Source organism: Lissotriton vulgaris, chromosome 9 (genome assembly GCF_964263255.1).
Source record: "Lissotriton vulgaris chromosome 9, aLisVul1.2, whole genome shotgun sequence".
Classification (NCBI taxonomy): Eukaryota; Metazoa; Chordata; class Amphibia; order Caudata; family Salamandridae; genus Lissotriton; species Lissotriton vulgaris.
In genome coordinates this window covers 732434739-732461721 of record NC_141697.1, presented here as the reverse complement: position 1 = coordinate 732461721, position 26983 = coordinate 732434739, and the positions used below count along the sequence as shown (strand labels likewise).

Here is a 26983-nt window from a genome sequence, read left to right as displayed (position 1 = left end):
CCCGGTATCACAAACAAAAGAGACTGGCACAGCAATCCCCAGCGTCCGCTAGAGCTGGACCGTGGAAAACTCCCTAAGCTCCAACCAAGGGGGTAGTGAAACAGGCAATACAAGTGTGAAAACCAACTCTCTCTCTCTCTCTCCTCCCCCCCCCCCCCCCCCCCCATCAGAATGGGGCCCAAGAGTCCGCTAAAGCAGGACTGCCGCCCCCAACTCATGAACAGCATTTGGAGCAGTGCAGAAACAAAAAAAGAGGTCGTGGTGTGGATCTTGTATTCTTTTATGTGATTGGTGGTTGCCTCTGGGGGCCATATTGGAGGGTTAGGGTGACTAGTAAGTTAACTTTTGCTTGGAGTTTCTGTGGGAGCAGGATGCAGGATGCTCATTAGTAATTACTGTGGCGAGGAAGCCGGACGAGGAGGAAATGCAGGTGACCGCATCAACCATCAAACTAGGAAGTTGTGTTCTTGAAAAAACCGAGAAGAAGCCATGCAGCCCACTCTTTCATTTGTGTACTAGAAAAAAAAACTTTGTTTTCCAGCGATTGTCAGAGAAAAAACACCAAGCTCCCTCTGAAGACAGAGCCTGACATTTGACCTCTGGTTTTGAATGCGCAGCAATGTGACCATATAGGAACAAGATTTAAAGGCCTGTGTACAGAAATTCAATACTGGTGGAAGAATAAAATAAATAGGGTTTGGGCAACGGATTGATGAACTCGACCTGGGTCGGCTAAAACAAAGAGGGCCAACAAATAGAAAGCAAGTGAATGTGAGTTGCAAACCACAAAGCCAATGGTAAGCAACATGCAGAATGCATTCCAAGGGCAGCTTTCCGAATGTCCCCAAGATAGTTCACAAACCTGACCGCTGCACTGCCTGGTAGGCTTCAACCTAAAAAGCCTTCTCTTTATCGTTGTCTCTAAATCTGTGTTTCAAATGAGGCACACCATTGTCTATGATCCTCGTTACGAGTGGTCGGAAATTGGTGTAATATTTATTGTATTTGATTAAATCGGACTCCGCTGAGTTGAAATGTATTGGGTGTGAAATATACCACCTGATTGAGTTTTCGAGGAAAAACATGCATATTTTAGAGCTTGCCTCACCAAACCCCTCATTTTAAGGTCAATATAGGCCATTCTCCTACTGGTTAATATCAACCGGTTCGGCGTGCCGAAATTTGTCACAAAACCCTTAAGTGCGATATGTGCAGTAACAGCAGTTACCACACACATTGTAATTAAACGGGCTGCTCGTAATAATTACCTTTTTCAGCTAGATGGAGCAGGTAGGATTGAAATTGTTTAATCCAAATTATATTTTAATAGGGAAATGTATGGGCTAGTCTAGTAAATGGCAAGATGATTTATTTGTATGTACTTTCAGTGATTTAGTCAGCATTTTTGAATAGTAAGAGAGTGACCTCCGAGGAAAACCTATTCTGGCATTATTTGATGATATGTCTGCAAATATAGCAGTTTCTTGTGAGGTAGTTAATACCATTATTAAAGTAATTTTGTTGCTTTAAAGCGCTACCTGCTGATGTCTCCTTTTTATATATGCATCTCATAAGTAATTCTAAAACCCTCTTAATCGCATAGGAAAGTAAAGGCAACACTACCAGGTCATGATTAATAGCTCACGTGTTTCAAGGGGGTAAAGAAAAGATCCCCCTACATCCAGAGTATTGTTTCAGCCAGTAAAATCTTAGGGCATATTTAGGCCACAACAGCGATCCACTAGGTATTCGGAGCAGGTTATTGCCATAAGAATATTTAACCGCATCGCTGCGGCGGTCATTTTTGCGCTGCGCGGCTTTTTTACAAAAGCCGCGTTACATGACGAGCTCAGCTCGTCATCCGCACACGCCCCCTGTGGCTGATGACGAGCTGAGCTCGTCATCAGCATCGAAGGGGTTAAATGTAAATAAGCTGATTTTTTTTAAAATAACTTCTTGTTATTGATTTTATTCCCTCAGAGAAAAAAATTACCTGAGCATGTGCCTTAAGCCGGTGAATTCCATCCTCAAGTACTTTTCCAGCCTACATTGAAACGGATAGTAATACAGTTCTTCTGCTTATAAGGAACACTATAAAGGGATGCATGTCAGTACAACGCGATCTTTCAGATCGCAGTATTTGACAACGCTGCCATTACAACGCAAGTTGTTACAACGACTTGCGTTGGAGGGCACGTATTGTGGAATATTATAATTTTATATTCCAACACCAGTCCACGTAACAGTAGGGAAGGTGTTGGAATATAAAATTACAATATTCCTTAACCAACAGCGCCATCCAGCGCAAGTCGTAGTAACGACTTGTGTTGTAATGGCAGCGTTTTTAAGGTAGTGTGGTGTAAACGACTTTTCCCCCCTATAAAGCAATGATTTATGCTTATACCAGGGCTGCGTTGGCCTGAGGCCAGGGATTCCATATTTTAACATATTTCTTAATGCACTGCGCAAGCTTTATATACCACTCCCTCGAGTAAGGTGCAGGGATTTATTCAGCTAGGCCATTTGGTGTTTTAGGGGGCACGGTAATCTTGCCAATGGTGCGCTGCGTCTCTCTGCTATTAAATAACCTATAGCCACAGGGACTTGAGTGCTGCAAGGTCTCCCTAGGTTGTCTATAATTCCCAATAGAATAATTTTAGGATCCAGCGATAGATGCCTGTCCACAAAACTACCAAGGGCTTTGCTGATGGCATGCCAGTAACTATGGATTGTTGTGTAACGATTTTAGATTCCGTATAAATTTCCCGATTGAGGCCCTTATATAGGTACATTTCTCATTGCCCTTATATAGGCATAGAAATCCAGTCCTTATTTAGGCATAGTCCATGCTACCCAAATACAGGCATGGCTACCTGCATCTGTTCCTCTACGTCACGAGTTCCTGGAAAACCAGACTCTTAAGCCTTTAGGACTTCCCCTTGCTTGGATATTGATTTCTCCAAGAACTCATTATTATGCATGAACATCTATTCCTTAGGGGTTTATTCATGACGTTCATATTCCCGACTCTTACATCAATATTGGCATTCCTAAAGACCTTCAAGGTATAAATATACCTTCACTTGCTATGGCAAGGCACGGTGCGGTTCGGCTACGTACGTGCACGACACGGCTCGCAACAGCAAGTCCCGAAGGAAGTGATCTCCCCAACTGATGCAGGAAGTGATCTCTCCAACTGATGCACTGACCAGACGTTGTTATCCTCCCTGCCGAGAATCCAGCTCCAGTGTTTCTGACTCCCCTTGCGGGGTGTTAGAGAATAGAGTCCCGGGAAAGAGATACCAACCTCTCTCATTGTGAGGTATGGAGCTGATTAGAACCTAGAGAAACCTTTGGCAAATTTTGGCTAAACTAAACTTATTCTAAAACAGTACCTACTTCTTCCCTCGTACTAGACTTAGGGTAGGTACACTGGGGTAGGCTTATTTTAGAAGCATCAGGTGAGTATTTTAGCCTGTGTTATTTATGTATGTATTTTTATATATAATATTATGTGAAACAAACAAGGACCCCCTGAGAGTGGATCAGTTTCCTGAGTCAGGGCAAAACATTTTGTGTAAATATAGTACTCAGGCAAATCTCCAATGAACACTAGCACATAAACAGTGGCATTTGCCAAACAAAAAAGGTAATCAAAACAAGCTTACATGGAACCATCTTTTAATGTATTATAAATGTATCTGATGAATGTCTGAATTTATGCATATGCTATAATGCTGAAACACTCTATCATGTATATATATTAATGTACTGTATTTTTATAAGTGAATAATGTTTTTTTAAGAATTAAAATGCATCTGAAGTGCAAAAGCTTGTTTTGATTACCTTTTTTGTTTGGCAAATGCCACTGTTTATGTGCTAGTGTTCATTGGAGATTTGCCTGAGTACTATATTTACACAAAATGTATTTTTATATATGTCACAGCAACAGATCATGCTATCACAGTATTATCAGTATTATTTTATATTACGGTTTGCGTTGTACGCATTATACGTTGCATTCTGTTTAACGATTGTAGCAGTTCATATCTCTTGCATGAGAAATAAGACTGTTCAATAAACACCTTTTATTGAAACGCCCCGTCTATTTCTCTGCAACTCTGTAGAAACGAAGCATGCACGATTGACTGAGGGATATAGTTATCTATTGTTTCCACGACTCTGAATATATTGTTCCAGTTCTAAGGGAAACCAAGTTAGTTAAGCTTTATTTCGATATAAAAACATATCATAAAAGCAACACATTACATCTATTAAAAAACATATTTAACACAGGCAATGCAAAGACCGACATAATCGACATTAAGCATTAAAAAAGCAATCAAAGTAATTTTAAGGAAGGGCAAAAGAAGAGAAGGGCATACTACTGGATCAACAATTTTTTTGCAGTTCTTATACGCCAGGCCCAGCCTAAGAATTTTGCCATACAGCAGGCGAAAAAGGGTCTTGCATCAGTGCGCAGTATGCGCAGGGCTTCCAGATGAGATCTTGTTCCCAAGCTCCTGCATAGGGGTTTCAGCCACAACTTTCTAGGTGCTGCATAGGTGTTGCACTTGAACAACAAGTGCGCAACAGACTCAACCCTCATATCACAAAAGGGACAAAATGGCACAGTTTGTAAGGGCGGTTTCCAGGTCGAGGTAAATTGACCCAAAGGGAGTACACCCAACCTGAATTTGATGTACAATGATCTGTCGCCTGAATTGTGAATTTAATCCAAATAGGGTTCCCTAAAAGGGAGTTCTTTGGTTAGCAGAAACTGGGCAACAGATTTACAGTGATTTGAGTTGCACATTCTTTCGTTGTCCACCCAAGACCAGTATACCTTTTTTAGTAATTGTTTTGAGGGAGCTGATTTATTGTCCCAAGCATCTCCTAAACCCAGTTTGTAAAGGAGGCACTTGACTTCCCTAAGCCAGGTGATCTTATAGCAGCCGGGAAGTGACAAAAGATCTTCCAGAGCATCTGCGTAGCTGCGGAGTTCAGGGACATTCCATATTCTGGACCATAATAAAAGAGGGCGTAATTTTGCTTGGTCGCATATTGGGCGAGAGCCCGCATCTAGCAAAATGGGGATTGTGGGAGTACTGTGGGGTAGCCTCATGAGGTCTTTATGAAAATTATTATCGAGGGAGGCCAAGGTATCAATTCTCTGAAAGCCCCACAGTTCTGCGCCGTATAGTGCTGCGCTTACAACCCTTGCCCTATAAATATCTAGGACTGCCCCAATAGGTTTTAATGGCGAGGCACGCTGCTCTTTAAGCAGGGCTCCTGCTACCCTCTTGTGAGCAAGAAACACCTTCTGATGGTGTGCCTTCCAGCTCATAGAGTCGGAAAGTCGTATGCCCAGATAATCAAATTCCTTGACTCTCTCCAAATGGACGGAGTCTAGAACGGGGGGAACAATTGATTTCTTGGGGGGGTTGAGGACAAGAAACTTGGTCTTACCTATATTTATAGCCAGTCCTTTGTCATCACAAAAGGTCTTGAAGCTAGATAGCAATTTTTGGATGCCCACTGGTGACTTAGAAATTAGAAGGGTGTCATCCGCGAATAGGAGCGTCGGGATTTTCTTCCCCGCCAGGGAGGGTGCGTCAGATGGATGTTGTAGGAGATGCTCCACCACTCCGTTAACATAAAGGGAGAACAGAGTGGGGGCAAGCACACAACCCTGGCGGACGCCCCTATTCACCGGGATGCGAGGTGTTTTTTCGCCCTGGGAACCCCATCTAATTTGGGCAAAATTGCTATCGTGGAATTTGATGAGTAAGGCCAACAGATAAGGTGGTAAGCCTAACCCATTGAGGACATTCCACAGTAATGCTCGTGGGACCAGGTCGAACGCTGTACGTAGGTCTATAAAGACCAAGTACAAACTACCCCCTCCCAGCACCACTACTTTCCAATAGAGCATAAGGAGGCGAAATGTCTGCTCAACGGTGCCAGTCCCCGTTCTAAAGCCTGCTTGAAGGTTGGACAGGATCTGGTTTTCCTCTGCCCACTGCAGAATCCTGGTCAGGACAACTTTACCCGCCACCTTTTGGGTTGAATCCAGCAAGCTGATGGGGCGATAGTTTGCCGGATCGTCTCTGGAGCCTTTCTTAAAAATAGGGACCACTTCCGCACCCCTCCAAGAATCAGGAAAAGAGCCGCCCCGCAGGGCCTCATTTAGGAGGGAAGTAATCAGTCTGCTCCACCACGCCGGATAGGACTTTAGCAAATCGCCCGGAATCCCGTCTGGGCCAGCAGCCTTGTTGGGTACAATGCCCTTAATTGCATTTTCTACCTCCTGTCTAGAAAATAGTCCATCACTACTTGTAAGATCAGCTGTGGGACAAGGTAAGGGAGCCAGGATATGGTGACAAGCCCCCAGTGGAACAGAGTACAATTTGGAAAAATGTTCCAACCATACAGCACCGGGGATATTGCAGGTTAGCTGTTGATCGATAGGCTTATCCCTGGCTCTTAACAGATCCCAAAACTCCTTGGCATTTTTCCTTGTACTTGCTTCTGCTAAGTCCCGCCAGAAATTTAGATCGTAAGCCTCTTTTGCTTCTGCCACAACTTTTTTATAAATCTTCCTTGCAGCTCTTATTCTGGCTGGCTCTTGATTTTTTACTGCTGAAATTAGAGCCCCCTTCGCTGCTCGACATTTGGGGGAGTACCACTTGCCTCTGGCCCTAGAAACACCTTTCAGACCCACCTTAGTGCTGGATTGGGAGATAATAAACAGGTCACTCAAAGCCTCTATGGTCTCTATAAACAGTGGTAAGGTCATTTTACTAGTGGGGCTTAATGTATCAAGCCTGGAATCCGCTTCTAACAAAATGGACCCAGCTTGTGCCATCCTTGCTTCATCCGCTGAGACTCTTGCCCACTTCAAGCGCCTGCCGCAGTTTGATGGAGCGATTTCACGTGAAGTTTTCCACTTATGGTCTGAAGTGACATGGGTCCCATCTTGCCAAGGAAAAGTAATGGATAGGGAGAGTGGGTTATGATCACTGTCACAAGACACAATGACCTCCATGTCTTGGTGGAAAGACCAAAAATTATAATTAAGCATGACTAAATCGATTCTGGAAGTTCGCCCCGTCCTATTATATGTATGGGCTCCCATAGGGTCCGATTTAGAACGGCCGTTGGCTGGTCTCAAGTTGTGTTCAAGACAGAGGGCGTTAATGTCTATTGCGCTTTGTGTCCATTTGGGGATCGAGTCAAGGGTTAGAATGGGGATACCTCTCCTTGAGTCCTCTTCAAAGGTATCCAGTATGTCTTCCCTGGACAGTGGCTCAAAGCAGCAGTTAAAATCGCCAGCAAGAAGGACATAGGAGTCAATGTTACAGGATGCTAGATCACTGCTTAAGCCTGTTGAGGTTAGACGAGATGCCCCACCACTAGCGCCCCTCAAATAAATGTTGAACACTTCTAGGTTCCTCCCTCCTTTGCGATGTAATGTTATCCATTGAAGGTCAGGAGATTTGGTGGACCTTTGGGTAACACTTAACCTTAAAGCGATACTGATCCAAATCAAAAGACCGCCAGACGGGCGACCTTTGGAGCCAACTTGTTGAACGGCTGGGACAAAGTAGGTCGAAAACCCCACTCTGTGTCTTGGTTCTTGGCACCAGGTTTCCTGTAGAAGGCAGATGCTGTAGGGTTCTAGAAAGGCAATCCATTCAGGACTATCAAAGTTACGGGCAAGCCCAGCCACATTCCAGCTTAGAATCTTAATCAACGGCGCACCCGAAATGAGCTGTAAAGAGGGAAAAATAGTTGGGAGAGAATTAGATGCAGCCCCTCTAGGGATCTCTACACAAGGATCAGTATGCTGGAGTATAGGAGCCGTGGTTGTGTCAATCAGGTTCATCTCTATTGTGTCCCTTTGGATCAGTGGTCGGGGAGTCGTACTGGGTGGGAATGGCCGGACTTCCAAACCATGTAGGTCAGAAGTGTGGGGAGCCATCAGCCCTTCCTCTGTAGCTAGACTATTTGCAAATCCTACTGGGCCCAGTAGGGGATCAGAGGGTACGCGTTCAGTTAGCCCTGGCATATACAGAGATGTAGGTTTTCCTAGATGGTGTTGGGTATGCTGGCTAGAAAGTCAATCCACCTCTTCTAGGCCACCATATCTATTTGAAGTTGGGAAGCCATTCCAATGTGGAAGAATTTGGTTGTGGGTTTTGGTGTGGCTCTTCTATGGTTGGTGCTGCACTGAGGACCAATCATCCGCCGGGGTATGTTGGAAGCGTGGTGGATAGAAAAAAGACAGAGGCCTGGGTATGACTGGGGACCCTTCAGGACCAGGCCAGGAACAGATGAATTGTGCCGTATGTGGATCCTCGAAAGTCACCACTATACAGTCCCCAGGACTGGATTTCTTTGATGGGCCCACCCAGCGAGTTCTTCGGACCATCAGGACTCTGCTTCTCCGGCCATTAGGGATAGGTCTATTTACATTTAGCCAATACATTATCTTATTTTTCAGCGACCAATGGTTCTCGTATTGGCCTACGCCGATCTGGGGAACACCCGTTAATACCACCACATAGTCATTGGCTTCTGGGGGAAGGTCAATGTACCCCCCTCTAAAGTTGTCCTTTATGGGAGGATCCTGTACGTCACTCGGGATAGGTTTGGGGTGCGCGCCAGGTTTAGGCTTTCCTGATTGAGGGTTAGAAGCCCTTTGGGGAGCCTTAGGTTTGGTGGCAAGGGGAATTTGGTCCACGGCCACAGACCTCTGCTTAGGGATCGGCCGTAAAGTGGTTGGGACTGAGGGCGGGACATCCTGGGCTTGGGTGGTAGGGATTAGTGGAGTTGGGTCTGGTGCAGGGTGACCCTGATTTTCAAGAGTTCTCAAGCCGAGAGTGGCCAGAGCAATAATGCTCTTTTCCATCTCGAGCAGATTGTTTTCTATTCTTGAGAGTCTGAGGTCGAGAGGGGAAAGAAGTTTCTTTAAAGTTTCCCAGACCAGATCTATAAATTCCCTTTCATTATTACCCAACCCTTCAGTCAGTGAGCCCTCAACCTTTTGAGTGGTAGTAAGGGAAGTAGCATCTAATTCCGCAGTACCTCCCTCACTTGGGGGCTGAGACCCTATGCTTTTCTCTAAATGTACGGTAGGTGTCTTTGCTCCTGTTGAGGATAGGTGTTGCGGGATCGCAATTTTAGTAGTAGGCAGAACCTGTTCGGCGCTTTCTTTTAGGCAATTTGCCACTAATGGTAGTCAGGGATACCTGAGGGTTAGGGATTGGATTCTGAACGCAGGGAGCAACCGATAGGTTGGCTTCGTCTGCGTTAGGGTGATGCTCTAGCGATGGGGAGGGGATGGAACAGATCGAAGTACGGTGAACATCAGCCTGTGTAACTACACATTGGGGAATGGTAGGGCGCTCCGGAGTAACTGAAGTAGCTATGTGGCCTAGGGAAGATTTTTTTGAAAGCGCTATCACTTGTGACAGTCTTCTAGCGGCTACCAGTTCTAAGGAAACCCGGGTTTGGAGTTTAGATATTTCGTTATCAATGGCTATATTAGTGCGGGTAATAAAGTCATCCATGGGGCCACTGATTTGCGGGCCAACCTTGGAGGCCTTACTCCGTGTTACCCTGGTACTCATGACTTTATGGGACAAGGGGTATTCACCTATAAGATAGCCAAAGAGTGACCAATTATAAGAGCTGTTTTGCCGGTGTAATCTTAAGAGGTGATGCTTAACAAGAGGCGAAAGAGGGTGGGTCAGTCCAGTCCGCTCAGTCCTCGAACGGCCTCAAACGGCCCGCTCTTAGCCCGGTCTTCGCCCCGAGCTGCGTCCCACGCTGCGGGAGGCTAGTGGAGTGATATAGGTCAATTTGATGGGGGATACCAACCTATTGTGGGCGCCCCACCATAACTTTAGGGTACAAAATAATAATTATTAGCAAATTCAGAAGGTGCTTCTAGAGGAATGATGCGTATCCTACATCAATGGCTTCATGTGAAGCGGCAAAATATATAATGACCTCTGAGCACACTCCAGTTCACTCTTACAATTCAAACACATATATGGCAAGCAACTCCAATCCTCAGGAGTTGGATCAGTGAATATAGTATCCAAGGTCAATGCACAAAAAAGTCCACTTTCTGTATATGAGGTCCTTGTATTTTTATTTTTAATGTTGATTACACCTGCCAACACGTGTTTCGTCGTGCATTAAATAATACTTCGACTTCTTCAGGGCTGTAATCAAGCAAAACATTTCCCATGATCAGTATAAATAATCATCATATAACTAAATATAAATGTGGGATAGTACCAACCACCATCCAACAAGATGAAAGCCTGCAGAGTGAAGAGTTTGAAATGAGAAAATAAATAGTCGGAAACCATTCCAATCCTAATATCCACCCCGTGTGTGATAAGAAGAAAAAGAACCCTACCACCAAGATATATAAACAAGGTAGGGGTAAATTATCACCTCCGTATCTCAGTGTTCTCTCATTCTAATTTGGTCCTCACAACGTAAACAACTAATCAATCTGAAAAAACAGAGGCATATCAGAATAATGTATACCTTAAGTGCTGTCACTAATATCAAAAAGGAACTGTATATTCCACAACGGGATACAAACAGAAATTATTTGCCAGTTAAGAATTTTGCTTTCACCCCCTATGTTATTAGTAAATTGGGTTTACCTTCGTATTCTCATCACAATTCATCCAGCAATTAGCCAACAATGTTATCTCTCCATCCACCTATGATTGCCATTGGAGTCAAAAATAAGTATATTACAATCCGAGTTAACCGCTGGTTAGAATTGATACAAAACATGTGTCCTGTAACACTCACCCAGCAAATATCATCTGGTGTGTTCAATAAACAATCTCCTTAACTTCGCTTGTCATCTGTATTCTAAACAACAAAATTAGCACATGTCACTCCCCAATTTACGGTCTATGTACCATAACTAATGTCGTCAACCATCAAGTGAGTATATGCGTCTGAATCTATACATACTCCTAGTCAAACTCGAAAGTGCAAACGAAAATGTTTCACATAAATATATAAGTAAAGTTCCCCAAATCTTCTATACTGTTGTTATAAAATTCACCTCTATTGTAAGTGGAAGATGACCTCTTGTTTGTAAATAAACTAAAGTAGGAAGCCTTATCATATAAGCAATCCCGAAGTTAATCACGTAACACTGCATATACTCACCAACGGTAAGTATTCAAATATAATGTGCACAGGGTCGATATCTTTTCTTCGTTCAGTATACGGTTATCTGTGTCAAAATAATAGCTTCAATGAAATAGCCCATATAAATATTGTTGCTACTTCCAGTACATATCGTATTCCAACACTCACCAAATATCGGTACCTTCAAGTATCACGATCACCTAAAATATATATACATAAGGAAACGGCATTAATATCTTGTACCGTTCAACTAATCAAAGTCTCACTAAGACCCAAGCCAACGTTGCTACAAGTTTACCTGTGTTCAGCTCAATCGCTGCATATCTTCTATCGTCCGAAGTTCCTAAGCTTTGGCGTCTAGCATGGGCGCCATCTTGGAGTGTCCTTAAGTACCCTTGTAAACGCGCGCCATCTTGTAGTGTGTCCGTACTGTTTTTCGAATTATCAGCACGCTACTACCCATATGTCCGGGCAGAACAAGTACCCATAATCCGGTATTACGCATTTTTATGCGAGTGACGCATATAATATTGCAGCACGTTAACTATGCTAAAATCCAATAAAGTTACTTATTGTATCAACTCAGTCACCCGATTTTAATCGGGTTTTCAAGATCATTCCTAGTTCCGCATCTGAACCTGCGCACCATCATAAATCCTGGGAAAATGTACTAATCTGCTCATGTAGACTCATATCCACAAATCACATAATAAAACCAATGTGATTATCTATCTTATACCATAGGAATGGGTGAGTAGAGTTCATGAGGGGTAAATGTTAGTCGGGTAGCCAGAAGAGAGGCAACCGAGGGTGCAAAATTATCTTCACTGTTCAGTATTATATCAACATCCAACATATGATAATTAGATGGGAAGCGAAATCAAATTTCTAGGGAACATGTGTCCCTGTACAGTCTAGTACCAGAAAGCCGCTAGATGTCAACAACAGGCATGTGATGTGTATACAGTCAAAATTCATACAATAAACATAACATTGGTCAAAGATCAGCACATTATTACTCATTGCCCAAGAAGTACTGATACTCATTATCAATATTAAGTCCCTGTTGGACCGATTTCAGCTTCATAATCCACAGTACTTCCCTACGTCTGAGTTTCAGAGTTCTGTTACCTCCCCTGGGATCCTGAGGAACATGTTCTATTGCATGATAATATAATTGGTGATCCCCTTGATTATCAATGTTCTGTACAAAATGAGCAGCAATTGGGTATCTAGTATCCCCATTTTTCCATGCCCTTATATGCTCCATCATCCTGTCCCTAAGTCTTCTAATCGTGCTGCCCACATAAATCTGTCCGCATGTGCATGCTATGATATATACAACAAAGGAGGTTTCACAGTTCATGAAGGTATCTATTTCATACATTGCTGAGTTATTGTAGCTGAAACTCACAATCTTTTTACACGCCCATCTGCAACAATTACATCGCCCACATTTGTGGAATCCTTTAGTTAAGATCCTGGGCCAAATTTCTCTATTCCTGATAGGATAACTTGGGCTCAAGTCACTCGCCAAGGTTCTCCCTTTCCTAAAGGTCACAGCCGGTCTCTCCAATATATGCAGATAAATCCTTATCTACCGACAACAGGTGCCAGTGTCTATTCAAAATAGAGTATAACCTATTAGACTCTGTGTTATAGTTGGTCACTAGGCGAACCTGTCGTTCTTTCTTCTCTGTAGCCTCCTTATCTTTTAATGTGTGTGATCGTTCTAGTTTATATACACGTTTTTTCGCCTTCTCAACAACTGCTCGTTGGTAACCCCTAGCTAGAAATCTGGAAGACATATCCTGTACCGTATTCTCAAATTCATCATTTTCCGAACAATTTCTCCTAGCCCGGACCATCTCTCCATATGGGATGGATTTTATCTGAAAGTTAGGGTGGCAACTCTTAGCATGTAATAGTGAGTTACAACTAGTCTCCTTTCTGTACATCTTGGAACACAACTTATTTCCCTTAATATACAGCTCAACATCGAGAAAAAAGATTTTCTCCTTATCATATTGCGTTGTGAACCTCAGGTTAACATCATTGCTATTAAGGTATTCAAAAAAACACAGAAGGTCCTCAAGGCTGCCAGTCCAGATCATGAGACAGTCGTCTATGAAACGACCCCAATATTGAATATATTCAATCCACCTGACTCCACGACGGCCCCAGATCCACTCCGCCTCGAACCATCCCATGAACAGGTTGGCAAAAGACGGAGCAAACCTGGAGCCCATCGCGGTCCCAAGGCGCTGTCTGTACCAATTGCGATTAAATACAAATACGTTGTTATTCAGTACTATTTGTGTCATGTCAAGAATCATCTTCGTGTGCTCAAAATATTCAGCCGGTCTCCTGTTGAAAAAGGTCTCTACTGCATGAATTCCCAATGTGTGGTCAATATTCGAATACAATGAGACCACATCTAGTGTTACAAGATACATGTCACTCTGCCAGGTCACATCTGACATCATGTTTAAAACATGCTTAGTGTCGCGAATATAGGAGGGCAAGTTCTCAACAAACGGTCTCATAAATATATCAATGTACTCGGATATCTTTTCAGTTGGACCACCAATACCAGAGATAATTGGCCGTCCAGGTGGGTTCTCTCTATTCTTATGTACCTTAGGTAAGGTGTATAAACAGGGAGCTTTAGGTGTTGAAATTGTCATATAATTATACTCATCCAAGTCCAATAATGACAGGTCATACCAATTTTTGAGTTTCTCATTGATCAATATAGTTAGGGAAGTGATATAGGTAACTGTGCTGGGCAGGGGGCGGGCCAGCGGGGAGAGCGGACCGGATGCTGTCTCCGTGGTCTCGCAGGGACTCCTGGTTACTGGAGTCCCCGCACACTCGCAGCCCCGCCGAGCCTCACGCCCTTACCTCTGCCTTTCCTGCTCCTGTTGCCGGTAGATGGTAAACAGCGTCCTCCCTTGCGACGCGGCACCCGCGAAGCGGGTGCGGCGAGGCGGGTGCGGCGAGGAGTTGGATCCTGGAACTAGCCTCTGTGGTCAGTAAGTCTAACAGCAGCGCCTCTGCTCAGCGCAAAGATTGCCCCAACAGGTGATGGTGATTGACGCCTTTAATGACACAGGGAAGGCGGGGGCGGGCCAGCGGGGAGAGCGGACCGGATGCTGTCTCCGTGGTCTCGCAGGGACTCCTGGTTACTCGAGTCCCCGCACACTCGCAGCCCCGCCGAGCCTCACGCCCTTACCTCTGCCTTTCCTGCTCCTGTTGCCGGTAGATGGTAAACAGCGTCCTCCCTTGCGACGCGGCACCCGCGAAGCGGGTGCGGCGAGGAGTTGGATCCTGGAACTAGCCTCTGTGGTCAGTAAGTCTAACAGCAGCGCCTCTGCTCAGCGCAAAGATTGCCCCAACAGGTGATGGTGATTGACGCCTTTAATGACTCGGGGAAGGCGGGGGGCGGGCCAGCCGGGAGAGCGGACCGGATGCTGTCTCCGTGGTCTCGCAGGGACTCCTGGTTACTGGAGTCCCCGCACACTCGCAGCCCCGCCGAGCCTCACGCCCTTACCTCTGCCTTTCCTGCTCCTGTTGCCGGTAGATGGTAAACAGCGTCCTCCCTTGCGACGCGGCACCCGCGAAGCGGGTGCGGCGAGAAGTTGGATCCTGGAACTAGCCTCTGTGGTCAGTAAGTCTAACAGCAGCGCCTCTGCTCAGCGCAAAGTTTGCACTGAGTTGTCATGTCATGTTTATAGGGTTGTCGGAGACTAATCCCTTCTTGTTCATTCGAGATTGTTTCTAGTGATCTTTGAGTTAGCTGGCACACACACAGTTCAGTTTAATCTACTTGATAGAGACATACTGACCCCAGTCCTATATCAAAACTATAGTGTATGTTATTCCAATGTGCAGAGCCTATTAGGCTATAGGAACTACACTACAGCATAGCTGTGCATTCCCAGACCGTGTGATTGAAGGTGCCCTGCCATGAATTGCACTGAAGGCCCCATATACCAGAGTCTTAAAGGAGAGTAGTAACATTTATGGAAATATATTAATTGAATGAGGTGAAATTGTGTGGATCGTGCCATCAGCCTAGGTGCCATTTTAGCCTCCTTCCTCTCATCATAATCTAGGGCTACTGGGTCTGCTTCCCATTTTGCCCTGATGAGTAGTAGTTGTTCAGGGTAGTGGATTACAAGGGTATAGACATTAGTTTCTTATTCCACTATATTAATTCATAAAAGTACATACAAATATTAAAAATTCAGACCATGTGTGAGTAGTAAGAGGTATAAAATACACCAGCAATACATGCAGACCCCCTCAAAAATCCTGAAGTATAGGATACCATGACCAGGGTTCTGCAAATTTTAAAACATTAGCTATTTCCTTTGGTGCAAATTAAGTTTCAGGAAAATGCTAACACTAAAATACACCCACTAAAGCGGAGCTGAGGTTTTGATGAAACAACAATACAGGCTTGCACCTGGCCAGACCAGCACTCCTCAGGACAGAAATTAAGAATCTTAGTGTAGTTTGCTAATCACAAGAACATATGAGAATAGCCGAAGAGTCATACTGGCCTAAGTGAAAACGTAAAGGGCTTCCGGTAATTCCCAGCCTGAATCCAGTCCATAACATCTGGTTCGAGGCTTTAGACCATATCCAAATATTGCTCCGGACCCAAGTGTAGAATAGCATAGATGGAACAGCTGACTGGGAGGCCTAAAAGACCAAAACTCTGTTTTCCTTCGCCTGTAATTCTCTCACTCTTTATAACCCCAAACTCCACATCTATAGGTTAATACTGGTAAACGTTTGATGTTTTTCACTTCTAGGAAGGAGTGTGGTAATAGGTTTCCTTCCCATGGTAGATGCCAAATGAAACTAAAACCCAACAGCGTTAGAAAATCTCCGTATTCTCTTGGCCAGGTAAAGAGCCCAAGAGCCCTACAAGTGAAAGTTACTCCCAACTAAGGGAATTTATGGCCAGACAGCGTGACTTAAGATTTCTAGTACTACAGGCCATTACAAAGGTTTTAGTTAGATTGGTTTCTAAATTTTAACTTGCCCTTAAAGTCAACAAAAGTATTCCGCAAATGTTTGAGCCCATTCAAGGTTCTTGATAGTAGCACAGTGTCTTTAGCATATAATAATAAAACCGGCTTCACCTTAGTTTTCACCTTGAGCATGTCCCTGTCCTTTTAAATAAAATGCTGCCTCTAGCCCATTAATATACAATAGAAATCATACTAGGACAAGCACACTGCTCTGGCGGACACCCCAGGACAATACAAAAGACTGTGTATATTCACCACTGGCCCCAGAACTGCAAAATCTTACACCAGAGACCCCAACAGAACTAAATGGATGGTGCCAACTGTGGAGAAAGCAAAGACAGCCCAGATGTGGTTATTCGTGAGGCATATCAGGGGATAAGCCCTAGGAGAACCACTGCGGATATGGGGCATTGATATTTAGAGCTATGATGTATTTTGTCCTCTGACCGGTCTCTCCTTCTGTTTCTCCAGGTGCTGCCTTGAAGTTGCCAGCATGCATTGACTTTTTTCCCTCTGTTCGGTGAGTACAGGCTCTCTCGTGTGTTGGAAAAACAGATTTATCTGAGAATGTATTGTATTTGCATGCTCGTGATGTTCTCCTTCGCAGCCAGAAGTGAGTGCATTGTTGTTGTATTTTTAGTGTATAGTCTAGGTAGAGTATGATGGGGATGACTTGCAGTGGAGTTTACCTAGTTTTCGGGCTTCATGTAGGATAACTTTCTGCTTTTTATTAACCGCTTAACCGCACTGGCAATTGCGGTGCAGCGGCAATTGCGGTACGGTGGTTTAGCGGAGTGGGCGGGGCCGCGGCGTCACGCACCACTACGAATATAGTGGGCGCGACGGCCGTTGGCCAACAGAAGCACGCACGGGGTTAATATGCGTGATTTTAAGAGCACTTGGTTGCCTAAAAAGGTTTCCCTGTGATGGGCTCATCACGAAAACATAGGTCCAATCCAGATATTCCCAACAGTCACACCCAGTCATCAAGAGTTAGGGTGGTAGAAAAAGCCAGGTTTTAAGCAGTTTACGAAAAACTGTGTGCAAGTTACAGCTCTTAACATCTGAGGCATGATATTCCAGAGCTTAGGGCCCATATGTGCGAACAGTGACCTCCTTAAGCCTCTGGGAAACACTTCCAGCTCAAGATTGTTTGAGCGTAGCAAGCTCTTGGGTACATAACAAGCCACTAGAGATCACGGGTACCAAGGCCCAGTGTTGGAGAGGCATCTATGCATATAGCATTACGCTTTAAATTGGACACGATGTTCCACTTGTAACCAATGCAGTTTGTGAAGCAAGCTAGCTGAAGAAGTGAATTTTAGCTGAATTTAGGTGGGTGGCGCAGAAGGCGCACAGCAGCATTTTGTACTGTCTGGAGACGTTTGAACAGAGCTTTCAAGGCATCCAGGTAGAGAACATTGCCATAGTCCAAAAAGATGGCAGTGGATTTACGAGAAGAGTTAGCACCTAGTTAGTTTGCAACTTATACAGTGCAATATGTCCTTCGGCGTGCTCAATGTCAACACCGTGCCATCACAGTGTTGCTAAGTACATAGAGAAACTCTCCATATACAATGACCATAACAACAAAGACCGAGCACAGCACAAACAAGTATTATCTGACTAACAATATTAGGGGATCAATTTAATTCCAGACAAAACAAAAAATGAAAAGATCAATATACAGTCATCTTGATCTCCAATGAAGTTGACACGTAGGTATAAATGAAGAACAGCTGACACGTGTTTCATCGTGAGAGGACTTTCTCAAGGCTTTGGTCGATAAAATTGTATGTGCACGAAATCAGCGAGAGCATCCCATTCTTCTCTAGTATGAAGATGTCATAGGCGCAGGGCAGTACCAGTATACAATCATAAGTCTCAATAAAATGGTAGAATCATCAATTACGTGGTTTGGGAGCCCGGAATTTGTTATGGTAGACGAGTGGGAGACTACGAGTAGAGACCTCCCAGTATGAATAGTGTTCTTAAAGGCGTGATCTCCGGTAAAGCAAAGTCAAAGCTTCTCTGTCACGTCCACGAGAAGTAAAGTAAGACCGCCTATTGGAAACTGGGAGGTCTCTACTCGTAGACTCCACTAATCTACCATAACGAACTCCGGAGGTCCTGATGGAACAGTGATGGGTTGAGATTGAACTCGCCAATCTTACCAACAAAGGAGTTTCTTGAGTCCCAAATGACTTGCAGTATGTGGCTGTGGAGTCTGGCATGTCACGAACTTTGGGGGAGGGGGGGGTCCTGCCTCACGGGCCTCCTGCATGACAAAAGTGGAAGTGGGACTGTTGCACTTCTCTATCTTGCGCTGCACGGGTTGGTTGGAAGGCTTATCTCTACCCAACTAGGCATAAGGTGGTCACAGTGTCAATGAAGAGGCTGAAAATTGGGGGAGCGGGACCAGGGAGGGGAATAGGGTGCCGCCAACTAGATGTGGTGTGTGTCCAGCAAGAACGAGGCAGACCGCATCCTACCTAGATTGAGTCTTTCAAAGGCTCCAGAGGCTCCTGAACCAACTTTCAAGGAAGGCAAGCAGAGTCCCAGTTGTAGCACGCTGCAAAAGTAAGCCGCCTCCAGGCTTGTGGGTGTGGCCCCGGATCCACCACAATGGCCCCACTACACTGCCTAAGCACCAAGAGCGTACACCGATCTGCTGGGCGTGGGAACGAAGTAGACACCATGAGGGGTTGTACTGCAGCGTGCACAGCACCTTCAAACATATATTTGGTGTGGCGATTTAAAGGTTAGTCCACTCTGGCACAATACAACTGCAGATAGGACCTAAGCCTCCTATCCCTGCCCCGCCACCGGTCACAGTGGGAGAACAGCCCTCTGGTCCTCTAAGAACAAGCTTGCAGTATCCTACTGGCCACCAGGCAAGGGGTCTCCCAGTGCTTTCTCTCAGTGTCGCTGGTTCATTGTGTCTTCTCTGTAAATAGCCACCACGGAGCACAGTCGGCAGTCCCCTGGGCGTGGCATCACTTACATTCGGCAGCAACCCAGGCTCATATCTGGGCTCGACTGCTTTCCAGGCCCCAGGCTAGCTCGCCTCATCCTCCATCATTGCAACAATTGCCCAGCCACATAATCGCTTGGGCACTGGGTGAGGCACAGGCCGGGCACCCTCAGTGTTAGACCTCTTTCCACTCTAACGTGCGACTGCTCGTTGTGATGGCTGGGGCTAAGGGCCACCCCCAGCCAGTGATCGGGGCACTCCTAACAAATCGGAACATCAGAAATTTGCAGACTCTGTGGGAAGAGGCCAACAGGTCGTCCACTGAGATGGTCACCAAGTGTTGCGTTGTCACCGCAGCCTGGTACCAGGGCACCAGTGGCAGACCAGTCCACAGTGTTTACGCTCTGGGGGAACCACCTAGCATTCAGAAAGCAACTCAAAACATGGATTTTCGACAAATAACTCCCCACCCTTCTTCAAGAGCCTTGAGACCCTCTGGGTATGTAGCGCGCTATACAAATTTTTGACTTGACTTTTGACTTGACTTGACAGGACAAGCTTTGTTCAAAATATTTTATTGGCTTTTATAATAAAAGGCAGTAAATGCACGATCACACGAAATAGCGAAAAAACATGAATGTATGCCGGGTACATAGGAGCACAGCAGTCGTATAAAACACAACTTATAAGTAGTGAAAACATCACAGAATATCATGCAAGTCATGTTGGGATGGTGAGTAAGGATTAAGTAGGTGACAACAGGAAAATAAATCTTAGAAGGCTAATTTTAAGTTTGTCTTTTTATTGCAGAGGGATTCCGAGGCTATCTTATCAGTCTTAAGGAATTATTCATGAGATGGACAAAAAATTTATCGAAGGCGACATCGTCATTTTGATGGTTTCGAGTCTGCCTCACCATGAAATATTTTTGGGTGATCATACATACAGCAACTCTTTAATTTTACTCAACGTCTTGTTTTCTTTGTTGGCAACCGATTGTGAGAGTTTTCATTACAGAACCAGAGTCCTAGGTATTCAATATTAGATATAGATTGAAAATTGGAGGAGCCAGTAATCGAAGCGTAGCAATTGATGTTCAGGGGAAGTAACTATGTTTAAGTAAAAGCAGAAAAGTAGGAGAAATGGTCAATAATGTTTAGTATTGACGAATGGCTACGTTTGGGGATTCTGTGAATATCAGAATGTCGTCTGCATATGCAGCCGTTTTATATGGTATGCTGTGCCATTTCCATTGTAAAATGAGTGCGAAAAGTGCAGTGACGTACTCTTAAGTTTTGGATTACTTGCATATCACAGCTTTAATAATTAAATCATGTGCCTTCCATGATGTGACTGGTAAAATGGGTGTGTGTAATATAGCCTTCTAGCCCGCCGTAGCGGGCTATACCGGCTATTAAAGGCCCGCTGCAGCGTTAAAGGCCCGAGCCGAAGGCGAGGGACTCTACCAAAGCAGAGAGACTTTAAAAGTTGGTATAGCGCTGCTACGAAGGGCTATATGGCTATTATAACATTCTGCCACAAGAGGGCATAATGTTCTAACAAATAAAACAAAGCCTTCAGGGAGCACGAGGGGGATTGAAATCCCCTCAGGCTCCCTGAAGCCTTTGTTCACAGCCAGAGCTGTGAATAAAGAAGCATTGGAATGCTGGAGCTCCGGGCTTATACCAGCCATTATAAGCCCGGAGCACTCAATTGTTTTCAAAGGAGCTACCAACATTCTAATGTTATAATAGATCTTTCATGATGCAGAACATAGGAAAGTAGATGGAGTGGATGCATTCTGAATCCAGCTGGGTCCTGTCTTTTCCCGGTCTTTGAATTCCATCTTCACTATTGGAGTGGGAGATGGATCAGAGCTGATGTGAGAGTGCTTCTGATCTGGTTGTCCACCTCAATCCCCATCTCCTTGGATGGTGCAGGAGGAATGTTTATGTTTAGGTAATTTGTATTGCGCGCAAATACCCTGAGGTGTCTCGGCGCATAGGATTGTTAATCTGGCAGACAAAGGCTGAGGGGAAGTTATTGATTAAAGAGCCAAGTTTTCAGATGCTTTCGGAATATATTGAGGGTGGGACTCAATTTGATGGACAGAGGAAGTGTGTTCCAGAGCCTAGGAGTAGCCACTAGGAAATATTTGTCTCCCCAGGAAGAGGTTCTGGTGCGTGGGACTGGTAAGAGACAGGTGGAGGATGAGCGGAGGGATCTGTTGGGGCTATAGATCAAAAAAGCATTCCTCCGGAACCGTGGTCCTGAGTTGTGAATGGCCTTGGCGGCAATACAGAGTGCTTTGAATTTAATCCGACTTCTAACACGTAGCCAATTAAATTGACGTATGGCCACAGTGATGGAGTTATATTTGGGGATGGTGAGTAGGACTCTGGCTGCCGCATTTTGAATAGATTGAAGTTTATTTAAGACCTGTTCTTGCGCATTAAGAAAGAGGGCGTTACAGTAATCCAATTTGGAAAAAATGAGGGTGGTTATGAGGGTTTTTCCTGCAGATGCTGGTAGGTATGGGAGTAGCTTCTTTATTTTCCTTAACATATAAAAGGAGGAGGAGACCACTGTGTTCATGTGATGATGGAACAGCAGTTTGTCATTGAACATGACCCCAAGGTTTCTGACCTTAGCAACAGGTTCTGGGAGGGGGGGGGGGGGGCAATTTCGCTTGGCCACCAGATGGAAGACCATCCAGGGGAAAGGTTGCCAAAGGTCATGACCTCGGTTTTGTCAGAGTTTAATTTTAAACAGTTATAAGACATCCAGGAGCTTATGGCCAGCATACCCTCCTGGAATCTAGAAGCAACCGCTGTCCCATCCTTATGCACGGCCAACACCCACTGGGTATCGTCTGCATAGGTGGTTAAACTCAGCCCATGTGCTTTAATGACCCTCGCCAAGTCCGACACGTATATGTTGAATAGTGTCGGACTCAGCGATCCCTGAGGCACCCCGCATGGAAGAGTGAAGATGGGCGAGTAAAAAGTGCCCAATTTCACAGACTGGGTGCGGTTAGCCAGGAAGGAGGCAAGAAGGTCCTTAGCTGAGTGGTTAATCCCCAAGGTTGAGACACGGTCGATCAAGGTGGAATGATCGACCGTGTCAAAGGCGGCGGATAGCAGGCCATGGATGGTGTTGACAGGGCCCGACCATAAATGTGCTCCATTTCTTCCTGTGAAGAGGAAGTTGTACCGTGACCAGGGACAGCAAGGTTAACTTAGAATATAACATTTGGGACGATTTAAATATCCAGGTATGGGCAGTGTGATACGTTTCACGAAAATCTGCGTGTTGATATTTGTTTACTGTCAAACCTCATTCTGAAGCAGATCAAGAGAAAACTAGATATTGATGGTATAGAAACGTTCCTGATTGGATGTGAATGAGGAATAGACTAGAATCATTTTCAATGTGAAACCCCCGTATTGCAACCTTCTGCTGACAATTGGTAAATTGGTGACCGTTGAAGGCATGAGTTACCCCTTCTTGATTGCTCTGGACGTCAGAACCCTAAACTCGAATAATAAACGTTCTGACATTTTTGTCATAGTGGGGTTAGTAATTGCACATGCAACAGCATCTAGGAATATGTGTGCAACTTTGTAACTGCAGCCACCTGTTTCTTTTTAGGTCTTGCCTGGGATTGCAGGGGGCGAAGCCCCTGCTGTCGCAAAGCGAGTCTATTGCAATCGTTTCAGTCATTTCTGCTTTCAAGGACTACCCCTAGGAGACAAGAGACTGGCACGCGCACACAGCCTGCAGGAATCTGATCAGGTCACGCGCGTGAACACGCACTCCGATTCCGGCAGGCTGTTCACAACACATGCACACGCAGGCAGGCACACACAACACACAGACAGACAGACAGACGCACACACACTCACAGACGCACACACGCGCGCGCACACACACCCCCCCCACTCCCCCACTCCCCCACTCACCGGGCTCTTTCGGCGTGTTCCGTGTCCCCAGCGCTGGTCTTCACCCGGGCCCCCTCCTGGGACCCGGGACTTCAGATGCCGCACTCCGCTTTGGCGCCGGGGCTCGGAGCGCGCAAGCGCGGGCAGCCCCCGCCCTCTCACTGTAAGCCCGGGCTGCTTTTGGTTTCGCTGGTCATGTGCCCGTAGCCACGACAACACGCAGCGCGATATTCACGCTTCCAATGAAGTGACCTTTAATGCACAACCTGATACGCGGGAGCTAAAATCCGGTTCTTTTGGTGTTATGTACCCAGCCCTCCCCTCGCTGCTTTTCCCTTTGTCCGCGCTGTTGACATGCGTCCCGTGCTAATGAGCTGAGGCGTATGTGGCGTGTTTATCTAACTGTCGTGAATATTCACGTTTTTCCGCCTCACTTGTTGCACCCCCTCCACCCCGGCCCTCGCTGACTCTCACGTCAACTATCAACAGAACGAAGCGATAGACGCGCGCTCCTCAGTGAGGCGTGCTGTGGCGCCCAGAGGGTCCTGGGTAGCCTGCTGCCCTTCACCTCAGCACATGGAGGGCTATTGATACCCATGAAGAGAGGACAGACAGGCGGAAGTGCAAGTTACAGCTCCCCACGCCAGACTCCGGTCTGACCTGCAACCTTGAAACTAGGGCGAGAGGGAGACCCTGCAAGGCCCGACCAATGAATGTGCACAACATATCACTTTTATGGAAGTCTGGCAGCTGACTGGAGCCGAAGACTGGAGTTCACCTGAGCTGGAGTCTTCACACTGTACCCCAGTGTGGTCTAGTATGTGAATAACTTGTCATGCACAAGCCTTGGAGCTGCAGGGACGCGTTTCGTGCTAGTGCAAGCAACCTTTGGCCTCCGTTGCAAGAGATTGCAAAACATCCCCGGCGGCATCATCTAATGTCAACTTGTACACAATGGCACAAGCTTCCCTTGTTGAGTGACAACTGCATACAGGAACTGCACGAAATATGAGAGAAATTTCAGTTGCACATTCTTTCTGCGGAGCAGCTACATTTTTTTTTTTTTTGCATTGTTCTTGTCCCCTCATCATTGCACAATGTATTCCTCGCGGGAGGTTTTTCAACACGCTTCAAACAAAATGCTGTAGCTTTTAAAAACAAATCTCATAATTGTTTTGGGATATTTGCATCACATGTTAAGAACCAAACTATATATTTCTCCTTTCGGCATTCTCGTCATAGTTGTAATGGTCTGTTCTGGATACACATTGAGCAGCTACAAGATACCAACACTGTGGTGCCTGGTAGTCAGTGGGCGCTCTGTTTATCCACGATTATGAGTTTTGATCCTCAGACAGTCGGTCCATGTGCAAATCGCACAGTTTTCCCCTGTTACAACTACAAATCGGAAATGTACACAGTTAACTCACAGGCCCCTCCACATGTGTGCACGTGTGATAGCACCGCCCCCTGCGCGTCACACATGCTGAAGGAAGACTGCTCTCTTCCCAGCCTGACTCTCTGTTGATCTGTCTTCAGTGATCTCAGCTTAAATGTAGATCTTCAACCCCTCAGCTTTGTCAGTGTTATTTGTGGTAAGCAGGACAGTACGTTGTGCACATGGTGCTAATGAGGGAAAGGAGGTGAGTGGATAAGTGGATGAGTCACAAGTTAGGAGTGGTTGTCAGTTAGGAGTGCGTGTTTGTGACTAGCTTTGGATTCTTGACTGATAACAGCTGTAAGTGCAAGGAGTTGGGTCTGGGTGGTATGACTTATTGTCTGTGGGTGAGAGGTGTGGAGGACTCTGGGAGACATGTTTGTGGCTGCACTACGTTCATTCGTGGGTTGAAGTGAATGCCTGAGTGATTAAGGTAAGTAATGAGATGAAATTGTATTTATATAGCGCTTACTACCCCAGACCAGGCGTCAGAGATTTTCGGCGAGTGGCACGTTACTCGGACCCCAAAAAGAATTAGTGGTGGATTAGTGTTACTTGGATTGAAAGGGTAATAAGGGAAGAAAGAAGAATCTACAAATGTAGATGGATTTACCTGAAAGAGTTTGCAAACGGCTAGGGTTGTTTGGATTTTTAAGAGGAAATACAGATTTTATAGCAGTTAGCAACGATGTGTGAGTGGATCGGTAAATGGATGTAAGGAAATTTACTTTTAGGACACTTGGGCCCGATAGCGAGTGAAGAAGAGTAATATCTCCTTGTGGGATACTCCTCCACTATCAATGTTTATATACCAATTGCAAATTTAAAAAAATGAAAAAAGAATGCAAAGTATTGTCATTTACAATGCCAGTAACTCAAACTTTAATGCTGCAAGACCTATTGCGTTGTAAATGCTTGTCTATAATTACAATGTAATGCACACAGACATTAAAACTCTTAAATATTTATTTTACAGGGATTAAAAACTTGGGTAGAAAATATGGTAAGTCCTACTTGTTTACATACTTTTGTATATAAAATGTGTAACTGTTTGGAGGATTGTAGAAATGATAGACTCCAGAGGGCCTTTTTTGTTAATAATGTTTGCTCTTTTTGTCATCATATGTCCGTATTACATTTGAGGCTCCAATGGTCTATTAGATAGTTTGCGTTATCTTTACTACTCCCTTGAATAACTCTGATCATACCAACTTAATTTTTAGCCTCCAATTTAAAATTTCTTCTAGTTTACAGATTATTTTAAAATGTTCACTTTCGCTTTTTAAATATTTTTTTAGTCTGCTAAATTTATTTTTCGAAACGGTTGTGGGCCTCAGGTCAAGAACCTCTAGGTAAGGTTGGCTGCCAACTTCATACGAGAGCACAAGTTACTTTCTTCAATAGTTGACATGAATTGCAGCTGGCCATTTCTTTGATAGACTTTTAAATTGTTTATGTACCTATATTGCAAATTTCTCTTTCAAGAGATTTATGTTCGAGATGTTTTTAGTCTTCTGCAGTTGACCTGAAGTCCAAAGAGGAGAAAGATGCTGAATTGGATAAGAGGATCGAAGCATTACGGAAGAAAAATGAGGCCTTGATGAAGAGGTACCAGGTAAAAACAAATAGACGTTCTGGAAATGCATCTTTTCATTGGCTAAAACCGTTGAACTTTACAGAACCTAGACTGTTCTCCTCTGCATTTGGATATTAAACACATCTTTCAAACTATGACAATGTGTATTTGATAATCATATTTAGTCCCATATTCAGTGTCACAGTGAAACTTTTCTTTTTTTTTTTAATTGGAAGTTGATTTCCTTTGTTGTGAGTCATCAGCCTTTGCACCCTCTTCATGCCTGCGTTGAGAGACAAGCCTCCAACTTTTGTTGTTGTCTAGTTTTAAATGAAGGATTTTTTAAAATTATTTTCCATACTTAACGTTGTTAAGTCAAGTGGCAGCACTTCTGTTCAAACAGTTGCACAACTGGTCCTTCTTGTGCAGCATTTAACTATGAGGATTGGCCTTGACAAAGCATATTTCTCAGCCACAAATGCAGAGAAATCTGCAGCAATAAGTCCCATGCACGGGGTGGGAAGTAGGCTTGACTGGGTGTGGGTAGACTTGTTGGTTCGTGAATGCCCCCCAAACCCATATGTTGGAATTCCTATACTGAAATCCAGTATTCCCCAACCTGGCCATGCTATGGGATTTTACCCTTCTGGGATGGGGAGGGTAACTGAGTGCTACCTAGATTTGGTCGGAGTGTGGGGTGAGGGGCAGAGCTTTCTCCATTGAAAATGTATATTCCCTACAGAAAACAATGTGCATTTGTACAGTATGCTACTTTCCCCGTGTATAATGGTACTCTATGTACACTTGAGCACG

The 26983-nt window shown here is 44.9% G+C and overlaps 1 protein-coding gene across 6 annotated transcripts in view; it reads left to right on the top strand.

Annotated features, from left to right (window-relative positions):
• CCDC9 (coiled-coil domain containing 9) overlaps positions 1–26983 on the top strand; it is a 515467-nt gene that overhangs the window by 47640 nt on the left and 440844 nt on the right. For all 6 annotated transcript variants that reach the window (XM_086938478.1, XM_086938474.1, XM_086938477.1 and 3 more), the window contains exons 2-4: positions 16713–16761; positions 25571–25597; positions 26105–26209. In XM_086938478.1, the coding sequence (XP_086794604.1) occupies positions 25595–25597; positions 26105–26209 (108 nt within the window). In that variant the 5' untranslated portion in view covers positions 16713–16761; positions 25571–25594. The remainder of the gene's footprint in view (positions 1–16712; positions 16762–25570; positions 25598–26104; positions 26210–26983) is intronic.